At 42.5% G+C, this 22529-nt stretch overlaps 1 protein-coding gene across 3 annotated transcripts; it reads left to right on the top strand.

Moving 5' to 3' along the window:
• Window positions 1-1528: 1528 nt before the first annotated feature.
• On the top strand, window positions 1529-16834 carry pheta2 (PH domain containing endocytic trafficking adaptor 2). Of its 3 annotated transcripts, none has more exons than XM_012961463.3 (2): window positions 1529-2022; window positions 14809-16834. In XM_012961463.3, the coding sequence occupies exon 2, from the start codon at window positions 14832-14834 to the stop codon at window positions 15600-15602; it is 771 nt and encodes a 256-aa protein (XP_012816917.1). In that variant the 5' UTR covers window positions 1529-2022; window positions 14809-14831; the 3' UTR covers window positions 15603-16834. The 3 variants fall into 3 exon arrangements, with proteins under 3 accessions (XP_012816917.1, XP_004913853.1, XP_031756920.1); XM_004913796.4 differs by having other exon boundaries at window positions 1532-1984; XM_031901060.1 differs by lacking the exon at window positions 1529-2022 and adding an exon at window positions 3972-4202.
• Window positions 16835-22529: the final 5695 nt, after the last annotated feature.

The following is a 22529-nucleotide window of genomic DNA, read 5'->3' as shown; positions in this document are numbered from 1 at the left end:
TTGCCCTAAGGGCTGTGGCACACGGGGAAATTAGCCGCTGTGCGAAAAATCTTCCTTGTCGCGGGGGACTAATCTCCCCGAAATACCATAGAGAATATAAATCGCTGAAGTTGCCTTGAGAGGAAACTTCAGCGATGCGTATGCCATCCCACCAGCAATTTACATTCTCGCCGGTGGGATGGCATATCGGGGAGATTAGTCGCCCGCGACAAGGGAGATTTGTTGCGTGGCGACTAATCTCCCCGTGTGCCACGGCCCTTACAGAGTTAGTGGATGTTTCACAAATAGTGGACATGTTTTACAGATGTTTCACTGCTGTTTGCAGCAGGAAAAAATGGTAGGATCAGTGAGCACACTAATAAACAGTTACTGATGTATAGAAATGTAGGGGTTTACCAAAAATGGGCCCTTAGGACAGGAACCCCTAGGACTGGCCACAGGGTGGTGCTGGGAAACAGGGACACTGGGATGACTGGGTTGTCAATAGTTAATAGGGTGTACATCTGTAGTTCGGGTTATGGCCACAGGGTGGTGCATAGGCCCATATAAGGGAAGCAGCAGGTGCTGTGGGGTTGGTTAGTCCAGGGACTGCTCCAGTAGTGGAGAGAGTGCCCCGGGCATAGTTCTAGATAGGAGTCCTGTAATAGATCGCTCTAGGAGTGATATGTAGGGCAGCCTAGGTTAGAATGGGCGGACATGGCCCCTCCAGGAGTAGTAGCGAGGTCAAGACCTCTCGGCATTACATCAGCCGGAGTGCAGGGAACTAAGTGGCTAGGGAAGGTGTACCAAGGCACCACTAGTCCAGGAGGCCGGATCTGAGGATGCCCAGTGAGAGTACCGGTGTGGGTCCCTGTGGGGTAACGTCCTAGCGTGAGTACCGGGGGAACTCTATGGTAGAGTGTCTTGCCGTGAGTACCGGGGAGAGCCCCTAGAGGGGAGCACATGTCGGGAGTACCATTGGGTAGGCCAACAGGAGATGGTACTCAATGAGACGTATGGAGATATACCCTGCACTGTTTACTATTGTCAAGCTGCTCCTGGAGAGGTGTTCGTCCAATAAACCTTTTCAGTTACTTTATTCATATACCCGTTTGGTGAGATCTGTTAGTCCGGAGGAGCACATCATTCTATGAAGTTCCCAGGGGGTAGGAAATAAGTCCATACCACTATCCCTGGGTGGAGGCACGCCATTGCTGGGAAACGCCTGTCCCCAAAGTAAGCGGGGCTCAGGGCTCCTGTAGCGCCAAGCAAGTAGTACCACAGACATTCAGCTCAGGTGGGCTACAGAAAAATGAAAAAAAACCTGTTATGAAAGGAGAAGAAAAGTTAAAGTTTGATGCAGAAGCCTAAATGATAGAGCATGATGTTATTTTTTAGGTCCTATAGGAGGTGGTCCCAGACCCCGACTGGGTTTTAAAATAGGTCCTGGAACTTTTACAAATGTCTTTGGCATCTCGCAGCAGCCTCTCTGGCATTTTCCAGAAGCCACACATTGCCAGTATTCAGCTTGGTGCAGAAGGTGCATGGCCACTCTATAAAGTCGCTCCAATGCATTACACTTTTATAATAAAGTGCTGCACAAAGACAGGCAGACTGAGCAGAGGCAGCTGGACCAGTGATCGCCCTAAGGTGGAATTGTGCTGTTTGTTATTGCTAAAGTAACGCCTGGGGTCACATACACACAAGGAAGTAGGTTCCCAAGCCAGAGACACAAGGCAGCGCTATGAGGCAGTGAGAGAACAGCCGGATCCCTAACTCACCCCTCTAACGTGGCACAGAAAGTGCAGCCATAAGATCCCTGTTGTTGTGCTGCTGGGGGGCTTTACGGAAAGTCTGGAGTTCGGAATGGCAACGCTATGGGGAACAGAAGAGCTGTAAGAAACGGACTTGCGCTTCCTAGTGCCGGGATTTCGCTGCAGCCCGGGAACGATCCTGGAGAAGTTGGGAAGGGAAGATACCGGGACGGGCAGAGGGTAAAGGGAAGGTGAGTGACCGGGCCGGAGCTGTGCGGCAGGACAAACGGTACCGCGGCTCCTTCTCACTATTCTCATCCCACTTCCAAGGGAATTCAGGCGCCGCCGGGCTTGGCTATGGGCTGATTTGCTTCCCATAGAGAGGGGATCAGGGTTTTACCGCAGTGAGTGGGATACTTCACTGTGTTGCTTTATAAAGCCGAGAGATCTGCTAATAGCTAATGTGGCTTTTTGTTTGGCCTCAGGGTGCAGTATGGCAGCTTCCATTCCTGTACATAAATACTGCCCCGTATATAGATGTTAGAATGGCGCAACGCGGTGCTGCTGGTAACCAGGCACATCCTTAAATAACATTCATTCACTATATGTGATCCCTGTATCAGTCCGGCCAGCTGTGGGGAATGGGGTCTCAGTTGCCATGCCAGCCCCCCAGCCCTTGTTCTACTATAATCTCTGCTTCTCCCAAATGCTTTTTCTGCTGCTCTGAATTTTTTTTTAAAAAAAATTCTGCTGAATAATCAGCACCCCTATATGTTCTACTGACTATTCCTAATATATTTAGTAATGAATGTTTATTTTCTAGTCAGGGGGCCCACTCCCTCAGTCCTATAAGGCGCAATGGCATCTGTTTATTTGTCCCAAACATCTGGACATGAAAATATCTGCTTTTTCAGCCGACTTATTTACACGCTCACGTGCTCGGCTTACAGTTCCCAGATTTCTGGCACTTAATAACACTTTCCAGCTGTCTTTAAACTACAACTCTCACCCTCCCAATGTATAGAGGCATCAACCATCATACGGGTCACAATGATACCCCCAAATTTATCAAAATGTGATTTTAGAGTTTAATACATAAAAACTCACCCACATTTTATTTATTCTTATTGGATTTCAAGAAGTGTATTTATCAATGGGTGACAGTTAGAACACATTTGATAACAATCCCATAGGAATGAATAGAACGTGGGTGAGTTTTTATGTATTAAATTTTAAACTCACATTTTGATAAATGTGCCCCCAAGTATAAGAGGAATTTAGGCTTGAAGAAATTTAGGACTGGATTGTTATTCCCCTCATGACATGGGATTGGTTGATGTCTCTGAATGTAGAGGAATTAGAAGGATGCGAAAAGTACCATCTGATGAGCCATAAGCCCTCACTGTGTTCCTCTTACACTGCCCATAATATAATTTATCCTTTGTTACATTGTTCTGTATGGGTGTGTATACTGCCTTTAATTACAGGCAATCATAACTTCCTCCTGCGCATCTAGGATTTTAATGGTCACAGTCCAAACAGTTGTGAATAATAATTATTGTGAGGGCGTTGTGCGGTTGTTTCACTTTAGGAAGAGAAATAGACATGCGGTGTAAGGATATCAAAGCGGCACTTTAAGTGTAACTTACATCCTTACCCCGGCAGCTTCATGACTTCCAGTTATGTACTTTGAAAGATTAACACCTGCCAATCACGGTACCATTGTGACTGGATCATACTTTGTTACACCTAAGGCTAATGCCACACGAGGCATATGGCAGATATTTTCGGCAAGCGTAAAATCGATTGCTGAAAATTCCGCCCTACGCCTCCTAAATGTGCCTGCACCCAAATGAATGGGATACGCTCAGAGCAGGCACATGTAGCCGAAATGCGCATAAAACGTGAGACTTTGCATTATCTCGCGTTTTCATGCATATATCGCCTACATGTGCCTGCACCCGAGCGTATCTCATTCATTCTGGCGCTTTTACAGTTGCCGAAAATATCCGCCCTACGCCTTGTGTGGCATTAGCCTAACACCTAACTGAATTTTAATGTTTAATTAAACCATTGTGATTGGATGTCTGTGACTGTACTGCCCTCAGGGGTTTAAATGCCGGGGAATTCCCTACCAGTCATTTGAACTGAAGTAGCCACTCGGTTGAGTGGTGAAACGTTTTCAAGAGAATTCAGAAAAGTCCAGTTGTTTTAGACTTAATTCTACTAGATATGCGTCATATTATGTTTTCTTTTTAAAAAAAAAGCTTACATTGTGTTTGGGTAGAGTTCCCCTTTAAGAAAGAAAGAGCCAACCAGTTGGCAGAAATCCCCAGCCCCCAGGCCTAAAGGGCAAGTGTCTTCAGGTCACCCTTCATCGCATGGAACATGCAGTCTTAAAGGACCAGCTCCAGAAGTGTTTTAAAGTAATTGCACGGGTCAAAGTCTGCTAAGCAGTGGCAATATAAGGTAAGTAAGGTGGAGGCACAGCACTAATCTTTTCCCTGGGCTGGTGTATTTTTTTCTCCTAAACGGAGCATTAAGGTCCCCATACACGGGCAGATTGTAGCTGCTGATATCGGCCCCTTGGACCGATTCGGCAGCTTATCTGCCTGTGTAGGGGCAGAAACGAGGGGCCTAGCCGACCGATATCTGGCCTGAAATTGGAAAAATTCAGTCGGATCTGGGACCGCATCGGCTCGTTGATGTGGTCCCCGAACCGACTGCCCCTTGCTGCCAGTATAATTCGATTGTTTGGCCCCAGGGCCAAACGATCAAATTATTTATTTTTTTAACTACACGCTCCCTGATATCGCCCACCCGAAGGTGGGGATATCGGGTGCAGGATCTCAGCGTGTCCAGAAAGAAATGTAGCGATTTAATACACTTGAGATACATAGTATATTAGCCCCCAGTATATAAGGCATTGACCTTTACTATTGTTTTATACTGAAAGGCCACATAGAAAGCAGTACAGTCTCCAGCATGCAGGATTTAGATGTTATAGATTTTGTTGTGTGTGTTCTGCTGCACTTAGTGCAACGCTGGATAAGATCGCAGGAGATTATGGGCAAAAGGGGAATCATTATCAGAGGGTGAAAAGAACATTCTAACTCACTTATACAGTATTGGCCTTTGGGATTCTGTTTTTGGAGATTTGGGGGGTTATGTAATAAATGGCACTTAGTTCGCTGAGGAGCAGTAACCCATAGTAACCAATCAGCAGGTAGCATTTACTGGCCAATTGTTTAAAAGCAAATAATTTATTAGCAGGGGTGCTGCTGCCATAAAGTGAGTTGAGAAAATCATCTCAGGCAGCAGCGCCCGGCAAGTTACCAGCGGCGCCAGAAAGCCGCTCCTGGTAACTTAAATAGCCGAAATTCTGATTTTCAAATCGGAATTTCGGCTCCTCTAGTGCAGAGAGCACAATAGCGATGCAGCCCCCCTTGCCCCCCTCTGATGCAATAAACCTAAACATGTGTGGAGCGAGGGGGGCGGCATCAGCTTGCCCGCCTTAGGTGTCTAGGACCCGTGAGGCAGCCCTGCTTATTGGTTGCTATGGGTTACTGCTACTGGGCAAACTTAGAGCCTTTTATTACATATGGGGGTTAGTGGAGACTTTCTTTTGATCCTGTAATAAATATGCTCCAGGAGTTTTAGTACTATTTGCACAAGGGTTACAGTACTTTGCATGTATTGGTTATTTGCCCATCTCAGGGAGGAAGTGGCTTAACACAGGAAAGCAGAAAAGTGTTTGTAAGCCAAGCTCTCTCATACACTTGGATGTACTGGTCTTAATTGTTCACTTACTAATTTAAAGTATGTGTACTATTTTTTTTTTGTTTGTTTCTTAAAATTTGTATTAATTTTCCAAAATATACATATGAAAATAAATATTTTTCAAGTAATAGTAACAGTAGCGTAAATAAGCAGGTTAACTAAATAAAATAAGCAAACCAATATATATATATATATATATATATATATATATATATATATATATATATATATATATATATATATATAAAAAAAACATACACATATAACATCCATATGTTTCCCAGGGTAGCTTTCCTTAAATTTAGGTAGAATAAAATAAGGCTAGTAAATGCACTAAGTCTGGATATTAGTCATTAGTTAAGCTTCCAGAACTTGTTTTTTCCCACAAAATCAGCCTTTTCATAGTCTGTAATATTTTGTTTAAACTACAGTAGCCTCTTTCTGTCTATAGGATGAAGGATGATGGAACAGCTAGAATGCAATCTAAAGATCTTTTGCTGTGTATATGTGCATGCATGGGCAGGTGTTTAATAATATGTGTAGGGCAGGGATGCACAGACCTTTTTGCGCGAAGATTGACTTTGGCTCCTCCCCACATACGTACACGATGCAGCATACGTACACATACCCCATAAAAGCGACACACTTCCGCATTCGTGCCGCACTTCCGCATTTGCAGGCTTAGACACAGTCCACCAGAAGTCCACGGGAGATCGACTGGTGGACCGCGATCAAGGTTTTGGCCACCCCTGGTGTAGGGGATGCAATCGTTACTGGCCCATGGGCAGACTTGTGTGAGAATGTATCTGTGCTCCTAAAGTTATTAAAGGAAAAGTAACACTAAAATTACTATGTGACGATCGATTGATCGAGTCTAGCCTTCCTTCTGTATAGGAAGGAGTCAGGCTAGACTCGATCAATCGATCATCGCATAGTTGATGCCTGCTCCTTCCTTCGCCGTATCTCCTTAGTTCAATTGACAGGAAGCCAAGTTTTAACAGGTATTTTCTTTTAAAGAATTCAAAATACTAAGGGGTTTGCAAGATAGGGCAGTTATTGGTGCAGGGTAGAATAGCTTTTTCAGTGTTACTTTTTTTTTTTTAGTGTTACTTTTCCTTTAAGTCCCACATAACTGACCAAACACTATGGCTAGGGTTGCCACCTGTTCAGTTTTGCCCTGGACAGCCTGGTTTTTGGAAGGGAAGTTTTGATGAAGGAATGTTTTCTACTTACTCTGAATGTAGGCTCAAATGATCTTGAAGATAAAATATGACCTAGAGTATAGTTAGAGGTTTAAGGGGCACTATATTCAAAATATATTACTTTAGAGCAGTACCTGAGGATAACTGTAAGTAGCCTGTATTTTGACAAGTTAGTTACTATGCAGTGGGGTAAAAACCATCTTTATAAAAATGGTTGGTTGGATCTTCCTATTTGTCACAGTAACATGCTTATTTAGGCCAATGGTTAGACAAATGGTTTTGAGCGAAATTGAGAAGGATCTGTGGCTTCTTTCCCTTTTGCATCCACGAATACCCCTTCCACTAATCGTGATGAGACATCCGCAGGTACAGGCTGACAGTGTCACATAATGGTCTGTTGAAACTAGTACCCTGCGGCGCCATACAGACCCACATAGCAGTAAGGTCACAATTGTCCAAACTGCACAACTGACACTTGGAATGTATAGACAACCTTAAAAGGGAACAAAAGTAATAGCTTTCAAAAGATGGAATAAATTCCAAAATATATACTCAATATGGGCAAAAGTATCTGCCTGTCCAGCATTTTCATCCATGCTGGGCCTGTCTTTTGGTTGGTATTGTAGTTAATCGTGCAGATGCTCTGTTGGGTTGAGGTCAGGGCTTTATGCAGGGCAAGTTCTCCCACTGTATGTCACCAGGGTAGACACTGACTTGTTGGAAAGATGAATCCTTATAATGGTATCAGGTCTACTGCCAGTGTTTGCTGATGAAGATGACATGGCTGTATTCTTTAAGGGACAGTATAAGCCTAAAAACACCTTTACTAAAAATGAGTGCATTAAATAAAACTTGTGCATAAATTACATTCTGCCTATTTTAATTTTTAAAAATTGTAAAACACTTGTGTTGGATTATACATGGGCAATGGTATGTTTATTTTTAAGGAACGAATCTGAGTGAATCCTCCAACTACATGCTTTTCTAAGCTGAATGCTGATCTTTTGTGATGGGTTACACTTGTTTGTAAATGTGCCATAATGTGGGACCATATCAGATTAGATCAGATTCCACATTAGCTGATGGAGGCTTCAGTCATGAAACCTGAGCTGTCAGCTTCTGTATACTCTTTATACAAAATAAATTACTAGTTACGTTTAAATGATATTGTATGCAGCTATATAATATATAGAAAAAGTGCATGAGGACACCTTATGTCTTTTCAACTGACAGGGAGCTAGCAATTTAATTCCACTCAGTTCAGATGCTACCAAATGGTGGGGGTGCCCCACTGGAGTGAATTACTTGTGTAACAAGACTCTTAAAAGCACCCTGCGGGGCGGTGTCATTTAGTGGGTGGGATTGTGATATCAGGGGACCAAACAGTGATGCATCAGTTGTCATTGGTTGATCGCCCTGTCATTCTCTTCAGAATCCTGTCCAGATTTTCTCATTTGGACAGGCAATTTTCACCTGGACAGCCCTTCCAAAACTGGGCTATCTGGGTAAAAACTGGAAAGGTGTCAACCCTATATGTGCCATTAACTGAAAGTCAATTTCAGTAAGGCCTGGAGTGGGCTGTAAATTGCTATGCTAAATATCCTTGGAATCAGCAGTCTGATAAGTCAGTTTCCAAATCCTTCCTCAGAACCTGTTGGTTCTAGAACCATGCACCTTATGCCTGTGTTGCTCCTAGCTAAGCTTCAGGATGTTTTTGTTTTATAAAGAGAAAACAATTTATCTGTATATATCATACTCAAATGATGGATTACAGCAGTGGCTTATACCCAAAGGGTGAAGACACACAGAGCTACTAGTAGCAGCTACTTTTTCTAAACACCAGAAAATACCCTGCCATAGACAATACTGAGAATTGCCTCTGCTAAAACACGTTGAGACTGTTATGAGTAAATGATCAGCATTGTCTATTTTAGTAGCCATGACAAGTAGCTGCTACTAGTAGCTCTGTCTTCACCCAAAAAGTCTAAAATGCACTGCCTTCGAATTTCTCATCTTTTTTAGGTATAGAACAGGGCTGTCCAAATGGAAGCCTGAGGGCTGGATGTGGCCCTCCAAAGGATTTTTATGGTCCCGGGGCTACAAAGACTACACGGTTAGTATGACTGTAGTATTTGACAATGTGCGTTTCTCTTCCGAAATGTCGGTATTCGGTGCTCTAAATACTGGGTTCATATGTATTTGTCAAATCGAGCCTGACCCCGAAGTTCCCCCTGGGCCTGATTTGAATCATTCAGATTCACTAAGGATAGTAACCAAACTGCTTTTATTAGAGGTATACATTAATACAGAGTATTACAGTACAGATTACTAAATACTAGCTTATATGTCCTGAAAGCTCGTGAGGACATGAGGGGAAAAAATTCAAGCATAAAAATGTTGCCATTTAACCATTTCTTCCTACATGGGGCTGATCCCATGGCAGCCAATCATCGTGCTTGTTTTAGCATAACTGTGTCTCTCTGTCCTTCTTTAGGAAAGGCTTAAGTGTCTCACTGTCTCAGCACAATAGCCCAAAAAGGTATCTCTCTGGTAAAAAGAAATCTTCTACATCAGCACAGTGTTCTAAATGGTATTTGTGTAGTTGGTGTTTCTGAGACTATTTGTGACTTTCTTAACCTCGCACTAAGGATACTTGTGACAGGAGACAACAGATGCATTCCTTGTTCTGTGTGAACATTCTAATGCCCAAGCAAATAGAATTACCTCTGGTCTTGATGTCTGAAATCATCCTACAATTGCAGTTGTTCTGTGCTTGTGTCCTGTTCTAAATCTAAATGTGTTTATAGCATAAACCTAAAACACCAATATCTACTAAGACATCATCATTTTAATATAATCTGGCCCTCACATACACTGTATGAGACATAATTGGCCCATGACATGTAGTAAGATAGACAGCACTAGTATAGCATATTATTATGAAAGTACTATAGAAGAAATTACCTGCAAATCTCCTTCTCAGCAGTGTCACATTGGGACAACAGTGGCCCACAAAAGAACCTGATATCAAGGGCCTGCTAGCCAGAGACCCTAAACCTTTTCGTCTTGCTGAGAAAAACATTGGTGTTCATTATTTAAATGTAAATGGTTGATATAGCCGTGCAGGCACTGTTCTTTGCCCATGAGATGCCAGTTTACTGAAGTCTTTGGGAAACATTTTATATAGTTTTAAAAAGACACATTCAGGACTAATTCTATGTGGGCAACTGAGCTATCCACTGTGTTGTGTTTCTTGTATTATTGCTAGTACAAACTGTGTACATAATGTAGTGGATACAGGCAGACTGCAGAGCAGGGATCCCAAACATTTTTTACTTGTGACCCACGTTCAAATGTAAAAAGTTGGTGAACCACATAAGCATTAAAAAAGTTCCTCGAGAATGCAAAATAAGAGCTATGATTGGCTATTTGGTAGCCCCATAAGGATTTCTAGCCTACAGGAGGCTCTACTTGAAGTGATACTGCAACTCTGTGCTTCCAAGCCAGAAATTTAAAAATGGGCACCTGCTTTGAGGCCACTGGGAGCAACATCAAAGGGGTTGGTGAGAAAAATGTTGCTCACGAGCCACTGGTTGGGAAAGACTGCTGCAGAGGATAGCACAGACAGTGTCCAGAACTTCTCTCTCCCATTTTATGGTTGTTCTGGGTAATCTATTAGCTATTGTTCTTCATTTACACTGTATAAATCCTTCCTAAGAAATTTTCCCTAACAGCTCTATATCATTACCTGCCTTCCTGAATTCTCTTCATTATCTCTGGCAATAAATTTGGCCTCTGTCATTTTCCTGGCCCCCACCACAGAGTTCTAAACAAGGCCTGTAGTGAATAAACAAAACATAAGCAGAACCTGGAAAAGAGTAAAAAAAAAAGTTAGGGCTGTGGCACACGGGGGAGATTAGTTGCCCGCAACAAATCTCCCTTGTCGTGGGCGACTAATCTCTCCGAAATGCCATCCCACTGGCATACGGTGGGATGGCATACGCAGTGCCGCGATTTCCCAAAATCGCGGAAGTTGCCTCTCATTTTTAAATTTCGGGGAGACTAGTCTCCTCGTCTGCCACAGCCCTTAATGCTTTTGCTGCAGAAAGGCAAAGGGCCCCACTAGGGGCAGGACCCACCAGGAAAAATCCTGGTTTTTCCGGCAGGCCAGTTCGACACTGCCTTTTAGTCAATGGACCAGAGTTGATCATTGAAAACCCATATTGCATCAGGGTGTGTGTCAGAGATGCAATAAATGTATATTTTAAAGAACAAGGAAAGAACAATCCATTGGGGTGGGATGGAGCCATTATGTTTTTCTGCTAATGCATCACTGCTTCATCATATTTCTTACCTATCCCAGACATCACTCAGCTAACTGTATACAATTTGTAGCTGACTGGGAAAGATAAGTAAAGTTGGCAGTACAGCACTGTATTAGATTATTTCTCTGGCAGGGAATAAAAAAAACTTACATTAGATTTACTGCCACCCCGTTTGAATTTTGATTTCTATCATCTTTAATGAATCTGAATGCAGTGCAATAAGCTTGAACCTTACCAGGTTTGCAGATTCATTATGAATTTTCTTCTCTAGAGGAGCACAACATTGGCTTTTGGCTTTAGTTTTTTTACTGGACCATCCTACAGTAGGTGCTTCATACAGGCGGAAGCATGTGGGTTATAGCACTTCACACCCAAAATAATGTTTAATGGGGAAACAGTCACAAGTCGTGACTGTTACTGAAGATGCAGATTATTTGGTTCCGTGTTATACCTCAGATAAGAATGTACATGGTTGTTTTACATACCTCTGAATATACAGCACAAAGTGTTATTGGCTGTAGATTATTAATGTTTCTTTAACAGAAATGGCAAATTATCTCCCTATGTTCTGCTAACATTGGCCACACACAGGCCGATCTGGACTAACTGTTGCCACTACTGAAGGTGGTTGTGACTCGGAATTTTTTTTTTTAAAGGTTTATTTTTGGTATTTTACAATAAAATAATAAACAAAACACAGACAGGTTACACAAGTTGTCATAAGTTTGTTGCTACATAACAAGATTTTCCAGTTACAAGAAGAATTCAGCAATCTGTATTGTCATATATAGCCTACATTGCTTTACACTGGGTACAGCATAGCCCCCAATTCTGGTTGCTCCTGTGGGAGCATTTTAGATTGGATGGTCTAGTGCAGTGATCCCCAACCAGTAGCTCGCGAGCAACATGTTTCTCACCAACTCATTGGTATTGCTCCCAGTGGCCTCAAAGCAGGTTCTTATTTTTGAATTACTGACTTGGAGGCAAGCTATAGTTGCATTAAAACCAGATCTATTGCCAAGTAGAGCCTCCTATAGGCTATGAGTCTACATAGAGCTACCAGTAGCCAATCACAGCTTATATTTTGCACCCCCATGAACTTTTTGCATGTTTGCATTGCTCTCCAACTCTTTTTATATTTTAATGTTGCTCAGAAGTAAAAAAAAGGTTGGGAATCCCTGTTCTAGTGACATCAAAGACCCATGTCCAAGTCACGCTATATTCTCCAGATTCTATCAAATTTCCCATGGGTCCCCCGGATGATACCAGGACAGAGGTATGGATCTGCTATAATGGATCGTGGCACGTAACAGAGGAAACTGTCTCACAGTGACATGCACATGTTCTGTTTGTAGCATAGCCGAATAGTGCCATCTGTTGGAAACTGCTCATATGTAGAAAGCACTCTATTTGCTCTCATTAATTAGCTAAATCCATGGTCTTCCTTTTTAGAGCAGTAAGCATAAGTAATTAAAAACATTCATGTGTGAGCTGAGATTTCAGATCCTCTATGTCTTACTGCAGTACCTAGAATAAGGTCCAAACAGCCACCCAGAGGCCCAATATACAGTGATGGTTAATGGCAGCCCAGCACATGGTGCTAGAAACAAAAGCTTTTGATAGTTGGGAGATTCAGAACTCTTTGTGACTCCTGGCTCTTTTAAAAGCATTTATTGAGCTCAGTCTACCTTGGCAACCTGTTCAGCAAGTTTGCCTGACAAGTGAAAGGCCATGACTGGGGAACCCAATTACCGTAAGCTAGCTTTTATAGTCTGCTACTTCCTACTCCTTACAGAGATGTTGGACAAACATGCTCAAATCATGACAGTAGTGATGTGCAGGCTGGCTAGAAACCCGCATTTTAGCCCAAAGCATTATTTTATAACCTTGGTGTTTTTTAACCAGAAATACTTTTTCATGGGACCACAGTATTCCTCTTACCCCAAACAGATTCAGGCTTAGAGCATTTCTCATCCCTTCTTACTCAGCTCTTATCCCTCCATTTCTCAGCAGACTTAGAGAGTGCGGCTGCATATTATAATAATTTTTTTTTTCATGTACAGTGGTGTGAAAAACTATTTGCCCCCTTCCTGATTTCTTATTCTTTTGCATGTTTGTCACACAAAATGTTTCTGATCATCAAACACATTTAACTATTAGTCAAAGATAACACAAGTAAACACAAAATGCAGTTTTTAAATGAGGGTTTTTATTATTTAGGGAGAAAAAAAATCCAAACCTACATGGCCCTGTGTGAAAAAGTAATTGCCCCCTGAACCTAATAACTGGTTGGGCCACCCTTAGCAGCAATAACTTCAATCAAGCGTTTGCGATAACTTGCAACGAGTCTTTTACAGCGCTCTGGAGGAATTTTGGCCCACTCATCTTTGCAGAATTGTTGTAATTCAGCTTTATTTGAGGGTTTTCTAGCATGAACCGCCTTTTTAAGGTCATGCCACAACATCTCAATAGGATTCAGGTCAGGACTTTGACTAGGCCACTCCAAAGTCTTCATTTTGTTTTTCTTCAGCCATTCAGAGGTGGATTTGCTGGTGTGTTTTGGGTCATTGTCCTGCTGCAGCACCCAAGATCGCTTCAGCTTGAGTTGACGAACAGATGGCCGGACATTCTCCTTCAGGATTTTTTGGTAGACAGTAGAATTCATGGTTCCATCTATCACAGCAAGCCTTCCAGGTCCTGAAGCCGCAAAACAACCCCAGACCATCACACTACCACCACCATATTTTACTGTTGGTATGATGTTCTTTTTCTGAAATGCTGTGTTACTTTTACGCCAGATGTAACTGGACACGCACCTTCCAAAAAGTTAAACTTTTGTCTCGTCGGTCCACAAGGTATTTTCCCAAAAGTCTTGGCAATCATTGAGATGTTTTTTAGCAAAATTGAGACGAGCCATAATGGTCTTTTTGCTTAAAAGTGGTTTGCGCCTTGGAAATCTGCCATGCAGGCCGTTTTTGCCCAGTCTCTTTCTTATGGTGGAGTCGTGAACACTGACCTTAATTGAGGCAAGTGAGGCCTGCAGTTCTTTAGATGTTGTCCTGGGGTCTTTTGTGGCCTCTCGGATGAGTTGTCTCTGCGCTCTTGGGGTAATTTTGGTCGGCCAGCCACTCCTGGGAAGGTTCACCACTGTTCCATGTTTTTGCCATTTGTGGATAATGGCTCTCACTGTGGTTCGCTGGAGTCCCAAAGCTTTAGAAATGGCTTTCTAACCTTTACCAGACTGATAGATCTCAATTACTTTTGTTCTCATTTGTTCCTGAATTTCTTTGGATCTTGGCATGATGTCTAGCTTTTGAGGTGCTTTTGGTCTACTTCTCTGTGTCAGGTAGCTCCTATTTAAGTGATTTCTTGATTGAAACAGGTGTGGCAGTAATCAGGCCTGGGGGTGACTACAGAAATTGATATTGAAATTGAAAATTGAAATTGATAAACCACAGTTAAGTTATTTTTTAACAAGGGGGGCAATAACTTTTTCACACAGGGCCATGTAGATTTGGAGTTTTTTTCTCCCTTAATAACGTAAACCTTCATTTTAAAACTGCATTTTGTGTTCAATTATGTTATCTTTGACTAATAGTTAACGGTTTTTGATGAGCAGAAACATTTAAGTGTGACAAACATGCAAAAGAATAAGAAATCAGGAAGGGGGCAAATAGTTTTTCACACCACTGTATGCAGGATTTCTTCTGCTAACCCACACACACACACACACTTACTGCTCTGTTGCTGTTTGTTGTCTACCTGTAGGTGATACCCTCCTAGCAAGCAGTATGAAGTTGAATGAAAGGAGTATGGCTCATTATGCGACCTCTGGCTCCCCAGCAGACTGCACTGGATATCTGTATAAAAGAGGAGTAAAGCACACTGCCTACCAGAAACGTTGGTTTGTTCTAAAGGGCAACCTCTTGTTTTATTTTGAGGAACAGGGTAATAAGGAACCTGTTGGAGTGGTGGTGCTTGAAGGATGTGCCATAGAACTATGCCATTCTAACGAAGAACATGCCTTTTGTGTCAGATTTGATGGTCCTGGATCTCGATCTTATATATTGGCAGCAGAAACCCAAGAAGAGATGGAGTGCTGGGTGAAGGCATTGTCCAGGGCTAGCTTTGATTATATGAGGCTGGTTGTGAGGGAACTCGAAAGGCAGCTAGAGCTTATGCAAAAGACCAGCATTCGAAGGAAACCTGGGCGTCACAGGGGTAGATCACGGGCTGTTTCCAGGACTAAGTGGGAAAACTCCCGACCCCCTGAGTTGTGCAATGGTTTCCTCCATCCTGAAGACACAAACTTGGAGACTCATACCAGGGTCAGTGGCAGTTCCATACCTCCACCTTTACCACCACCTTTGCCACCTCGTAGACGTGGTGCAGCCTGGGTTAATGGAGCTTCTTCAGCCTCTATGCCTGTGTCTCCTGTGTCTGTAGAAAGCCCAGTATGTCCTGGTACATTTTGTTTTTCCAAGTTACATGAATGGTATGGGAAGGAAGTTGAGGAGCTTCGAAAAGCATGGCAGAAAGAACAAAGAAGCGAGAGTGACTAACTGAAATGCATATAAGTTCTAAAGACTTGGGATCTGATAGTGTGTAACAGAAAATGCCAGAAAATGCCAAATGCTAAAATCTATGCAAAATTTATAGGTCTTGAGCTCTTCATTAAGGTAAATGTACTGTACACACATTATGGCCACTTGAGAGAAATGAAAATAAGTGTCTTGAAGTTCATGTACCATCATGCACCAAAAAAGTGCTGCCTTAGTCTACTATTGCTATTAGCAAAAGCTAGGGTGCAACAGCACAACCCCTTAGGACTGGGGTGTATTTATCAAATGCAAAATGAATGAGTATTGACAGCTGTTGTACAAACCCAGCTAACACTTTTATTAAGCAAATAAAGAAAATAATAGGGATTGACAGAAGCAATGATGTGCCTTTCAACTCACACACTTGCTTTAAGTCAAGGCCATTGCTGTAATCTTACCCCTGTCCTGACATTTCAGATGAGATTATAATTACTAATTCTCAACAAATATATAATAATGCTTTGCACTATAATATATACCAAAAGCATAGCTTTCTCAAAAGGGGCAAATAGGCTCTAATTTATTCTGTCACCTAAGAAGTAAAGTATTGTCTTGCTCCTATTTAATGCCAGAAATAAGGGGCAATCTATAAACACGCCAATGTCTTAAATCCAGCCAAGCACAAGGTACAGGGGATGAGGCAAATTATGGGAGTGCTCAGAAGGGGGACCTATGCAGGTGGGCTACTTATAAAAAAGAGGTAAGTGGGGTTTGTTCCCCTTTAATCTGAAATTTATTGACATGAGTGATTCTCTCCCTCTTCCTTTTTGCTGCTACTTAATAAAACCCAAAGGGCCAGATTCACTTCCATTAGAAAAAAATATTTTATGGTTTATCACGTGAAAACTTATTGGTGAGATTCAATTTAGGAGAAAAAACTTTTCTCCCAATTTACGTCCACTTTTCCCCATAGACTTAATAGAGTTTTCATGAGCTAAACAGTGAGATACGTTTTTCTCATTGAATTGCTTCTGGCAAGGTACCTTTCATTTTTTTCCTTATTTGTGTCCATGATATTTCTTATTTCTATCTTTATAAGGTAGAATATGTGCTTTCCAAACGTTCAGATATTTTCTCTGCAGAGTTAAAAAATATAGTGGAATAATGCTTGCAAGCACCTGTAGCCTGCTTAGTAAAATATTTTTCCAAGCAAATGAGAACCAATGTCTGAATATCGATTATGTTTACCATGTGAGGCCAGGGTTAAAGCAGCTTGACAAGAGTTTTAGGGGATTTCTCTCTATGTAATTGCTGCAGGGCAGTGTGAATTCAACTGGGGAAAAATGCCCCTTTTTTATGACATATATATCTATAACATATTTTATTTTACACATACTTAATTCCTTAGATTAGTGGAAACAATAATAGCCTGCTGGCAGGTCTGGACTGGGATTCAGAATAGGCCCTGGCATTAAAAGTACAAAAAGGCCCAACCCACCCCCCTCCAGCCCACTAAATAGTCACTGTCTACGGCATCTTACATCTGGCATTTACCAAATCCTGCTAGGATAGTCTGCCTCTGACTAAAGGTGGCCATACATGCTGGGATCTGCTCGTTTAGCAAGGTTGTTGGATCCAATGGAAAATCAAACCTGCCTGATCGAGATCTGCCCAATTTTAGGCCAGATGTTGGTCGGATAGGCCTGACAGGAGTGCCCATACACAGGCAGATAAGCTGCTGAATCGGTCTGAAGGACATCTAATTGGCAGCTAAAATCTGCCTGTGTATGGCCACCTTTACAGGGAGTGTTTCCATCCCCCATTAGGCTAAACCCTTCTCTCACCGTGTTCCATATTAAAATGTTTCTGAATATTGAAGTCCCTCTGCTTCCCACAGTGGGTGCTGCATAGATTCTTTGGAAAGCAGAAGGACCTCCGGTCCCAAATCCTTTTAATATGGAACAAAGCTAGGAGAGGGTGAATAACTGCCAGCATAGGGGTGGGGAGAAATGCTCTCTGCAAGTCAGAGGAAGACTATCATGGTTTCCTCTCTATATGAGGAATTCTGCATGTGTGTGTGAAAAATAATAAATATATATATTTTTAGCAGTTCAGGATAATGGAACTTTTTTTTACAAAAGACCAACCAATGAGCTCATGTCAAACTGCTTAAGTGGAAGGTAGACGTTATTGAACCTAGACTTAGGGGCTGATTTACTTACCCACGAACGGGTCGAATGGAGTCTGATTGCGTTTTTTTCGTAATGATCGGTACTTTGCGATTTTTTCGTATGTTTTGCGATTTTTTCGGATTCTTTACGAATTTTTCGGATCCAATACGATTTTTGCGTAAAAACGCGAGTTTTCCTATCCATTACGAAAGTTGCGTAAAAAGTTGCGCATTTTGCGTAGCGTTAAAACTTACGCGAAAAATGCGCAACTTTTCGCGTAAGTTTTAACGCTACGAAAAATGCGCAACTTTTTACGCAACTTTTGTAATGGATACGAAAAACTCGCGTTTTTACGCAAAAATCGTATTGGTAACGAAAAATTCGTACAGAATCCGAAAAAATCGCAAAACATACGAAAAAGTCGCAAAATGTTCGTTTTCAAGTCGGAACTTTTCCAATTCGGGTCGGATTCGTGGGTTAGTAAATCAGCCCCTTATTCTTTATACACATAACTAATTATATGTCAGTAAATTTGATACATGTGTTTGTACTGACTTATCTGTTTGCCCACTGGGTTTATGCCATCTCAATGCCTTAGGCTTAAGAATACTTTTCACTTTGGCATATGGGGTATAAAGTTACAAGTGCCCGGGAGAGCTGCTATACGAGCAATCCCTTTGTGCTGGTACTAAATATAGGCAACTTTGACAGAATGCAACCCCCTCAACTACTGAAGGGCATTGCATGCTCTGAGACTGATCATATCATTAGATATTTAAATACATACACTACAGTTTATGTTAAGGCAATGCTATTGTGTAAGCCTGCTTACTCTTGACATGAAAAATATAATCTACTGCTATGAAGGAAAAATGAGTGTTTCCTGCCTGGGGACACCAGTGGGCCTGCATTCTTAGGGGTGTATGTTATTAACATTGGAGACAAACATCACCAGTGATGTTGCTAGGGTTGCCAACTTTGTTGGTGTTTGTTTCTGGACAGGGGATGGACACTGGCATCAATCTCAGTGAAAGGTTTTGACCCAGACAGCCCTTACGAAAACCATACTGTCTAGGTCAATACCAGACAGGTAGCAGCCCTAGATGTTGCCCATAGCACACAATCAGATCTGTGCTTTTGTTTTCTAAAGGTCCCCATACACATTGAGTGTGGACGATATCGGGGAGCGTGTAGTTTAAAAAAAAATATTTCGATCGTTTGGCCCTGGGGCCAACGAGCCGATGCGGTCCCCGATCCGACTGAATTTTCTAACCTGGCCGATCGAGATCTGGCCAATTTCAGGCCATATATCGGTCGGCCAGGCCCCTCGTTTCTGCCCCTACACGGGCAGATAAGCTACTGAATCGGTCCAAGGGGCCGATGACGGCAGCTACAATCTGCCCGTGTATGGGGACCTTAACTTGTAGGTGACAATTCAAACCTAATCACTGATTGGTTGCTATGGGCAACACCACAGGTGATGTTTGTCTCCAGTGTTAATAAATACACCTCTTAGGCTGATGCCATACTGAGCGTATGGCATATATTTTCGGCAAGCGATTAAATACCGCCATACGCTCCTACCTGTGCCTGCACCCGAATTAATGAAATACGCTCGTGTGCAGGCACATGTAGCCAATATATATACGCCATGAGCTCAGTGTGGCATCAGCCTTAGAGTGTATACCTATATGTTACATTGGATACAATGTAAAAAAGAAGTATTTTACCTCACTTTTCCAAAGGACAATGTGTTGTGGTGTGGCAGTGCCACTACATAACCTGTGTTTTTGTACTGTGTTGATATATGTCTGGCTACATTTTCTACAGTATTAGTTTTTTGCTACCCATATTTATTTTGTTTGCTTGTACTATAAATAAACTGGCTTTTGAAAAATGTGGTGGCTAAGCATGAATCATTTTTAGTCACATTCGTATCTACGTGTATATGCAGCATGGAGTGTACAGTAATATGGCACAGGAGGTGTAATGGTTTCGCTTCTTGCCTATAGTTTTTTAAATAATTACTCACCCTCAGTCTGACTTATTGCCCAGACATATCCAGTATAAATCGAATTATTCCTGTAATGGATCCTTAGAAATTATTGCTGTTTAAAATAATTATCTGGGAACCACCTTGTGGTAGTAAGCACTGATAGGAGTGGCATCTGCCTGTCAGTGGTTTTAACATGGGGCAGCAGGGAGTGCATTGGTGTTTTCACATGTATCATTAACCTTAAGGTGTCCATACACTGTAAGATCCATTTGTTTGGCAAGGTCAACAAGCAAGTGGATCTTGTCTTGATATGCCCACCTACGGGTTGGTGATATTGGGGGCATAGGCACCGTTGGATTGGAGACCGCATTAACGAGCTGATGCGCCCCCCAATCCAACGGAAAAATCAAACCTGCCTGTTGGGGGGGCCTGTCAGTGGTGCCCATACACTGGCAGATAAGCTGCCAAATCAGTCTAAAGGACAAATATCGGCAGCTGTAATCAGCCTGTTTATGGTCACCTTTAGGCACAGTTTTCTCCAGCTACAAATTTGCTCTGCTCTCCTATAATACCCGCCTAACTAAATTAACCTACTGTACTACACTCATTAATTTACTCTTTAAAAAGCCTGCATAACTTTTCTCTACCTTTAATTCACTGCTCTCTCTCTCCCACCCCCTCTGTCTGTCACTGCGCACAGAAGAAAAACTGACACCAATAGAAGTGATATTACACAATGGCCACTCACATGCCTTCTTCCACACTACCCAGTCTCTTGGGTGCTTCTTCTCCCTGGCACTAAAGAGGAAGCACCAAAACTTTTGCCTCACATCTTATTACCTGCCCACGTGATCCTATTCTTCCCAAACCTTTTCACAATGTCAATCTCTGTGCAACTAACTGATCCATTTAGTCTCTCTCTTTACACTAGTATCTTTCCCTCCCAACTAAAGCATGCACTTGTCACCCTTAGGGCTCTGGCACACGGGGAGATTAGTCGCCCGCGGCAAAACTCCCTGTTCGCGGGCGACTAATCTCCCCGAGTTGCCTACCCCTGCCATCCCACCGGCGAACATGTAAGTCGCCCGCGGGATGGCAGACGCGGCGGCGCGATTTCGTGCAAAGTTTTGCCGCGGGCGACTAATCTCCCCGTGTGCCAGAGCCCTTATTCTGAAAAAAAAACAAACTTTCTCTTGATCCTGGTGACCTCAGTTTTATCTCTCTGCTCCCTATTAAACTACTTGAATGTCTAGTTTACAAACAAGTGAAACTATTCCTCTCTGACCATAACCTGGACCCCTTAGGGCTCTGGCACACGGGGAGATTAGTCGCCCGCGACAAATCTCCCTGTTCGCGGGCAACTAATCTCCCCTAAATGCCATCCCACCGGCGAAAATGTAAATTGCCGGTGGGATGGCATACGTGGCGGCGCTATTTCGGTGAAATCGCAGAAGTTTCCTCTCAAGCCAACTTCCACAATTTCAGTGAAATCACGCTGCTGCGTATGCCATCCATCCGGCGATTTACATTTTCGCCAGCGGGATGGCATTTTGGGGAGATTAGTCGCCCGCGAACAGGGAGATTTGTCACGGGCGACTAATCTCCCCGTGTGCCAGAGCCCTTACAATCTAGCTTTAGGCAACAACATTCCACAGAATCCAACCCAGCTAATTAACAGCCTTTTATCAGCTATCTCTACTTGGATGTACTTCACTCTCTCATCATATCACACACTAAGTATTGTAAGGGCTGCGGCACATGGGGAAATTAGTCGCCCTCAACAAATCTCCCTTTTCACGGGCAAATAATCTCCCCGAAATGCCACCCCACCGGCGAAAATGTAAATCGCCGGTGGGATGGCATACGCGGCACCGCAATTTCCTGAAATCGCAGAAGTTGCCTTGAGAGGTAACTTCCACGATTTTGGCCCTCGTCCAAGGGAATTGTCAAACCTATATGATAGATATAGGTTGTATTGTATATCAGAATAGGTTAGTGAGACAGTGATTTTCTCATTTGCAAATAAAAACAAACTGTATTATTCATAGTCCGACCATTTATTGTCACTGAGGTGTGCTTTATAAATACATGCTAAGAATAATAACTTTACACACAGCCTTTACCTGTTTTCCTGTCTCTGTGTTCATAGGCACATAGACCTGCTGTCCTGGGTCTGACTGCGCACTGTGCCTAGTAATGTCTCATCACTTTTGAAATGGTGGCCTCTGAACTATGAGAAAAAAGAATGCAGTATTTTAGATAATTTACTAATGCAACACAAGTGCAGGTCAGACATTTGCCTTCAATATTCTAGCAACAGATGGAATTTATTTTCTTGCCTGGCTTGTGCGATGGAAGGAACAAGGAAGGCTTTCTAAGTTGGAGGAAGGTTTGTCACAGAATTCTAAAAATGTTTTCCAGCCAAACACTGACAAGGCCATTCTGTTTTAAGAACCAGCAGTTATTACGTTTAAACTTTGTGACTGTCCAGTCAGCACCTACACCCTACTCACAAGTGGATTCTTTGCCACACACACACTGAGCCAAACTGGGCAGATGGGCCAATGACTGGATCATACTGTGGGGCTTAAGCATGGATTTGGCCCTCGTCCAAATTGTCAAACCTATATGATAGGTATAGGTTGTATTGTATCTCAGAATAGGTTAGTGAGACAGTGATTTTCTCATTCGCAAATAAAAACAAACTGTATTATTCATAGTCCGACCATTTATTGTCACTGAGGTGTGCTGATCCATCCAATAGCGTGTGTGATATGTTAC

Source organism: Xenopus tropicalis, chromosome 4 (assembly GCF_000004195.4).
Source record: "Xenopus tropicalis strain Nigerian chromosome 4, UCB_Xtro_10.0, whole genome shotgun sequence".
Lineage (NCBI taxonomy): Eukaryota > Metazoa > Chordata > Amphibia > Anura > Pipidae > Xenopus > Xenopus tropicalis.
This window is presented reverse-complemented; position numbering and strand designations above follow the sequence as displayed.

Bases quoted from the DNA above. Each gene is read 5' to 3' on its own strand.
- pheta2 (XM_012961463.3), top strand. From the start codon at position 14,832: ATGAAGTTGAATGAAAGGAGTATGGCTCATTATGCGACCTCTGGCTCC.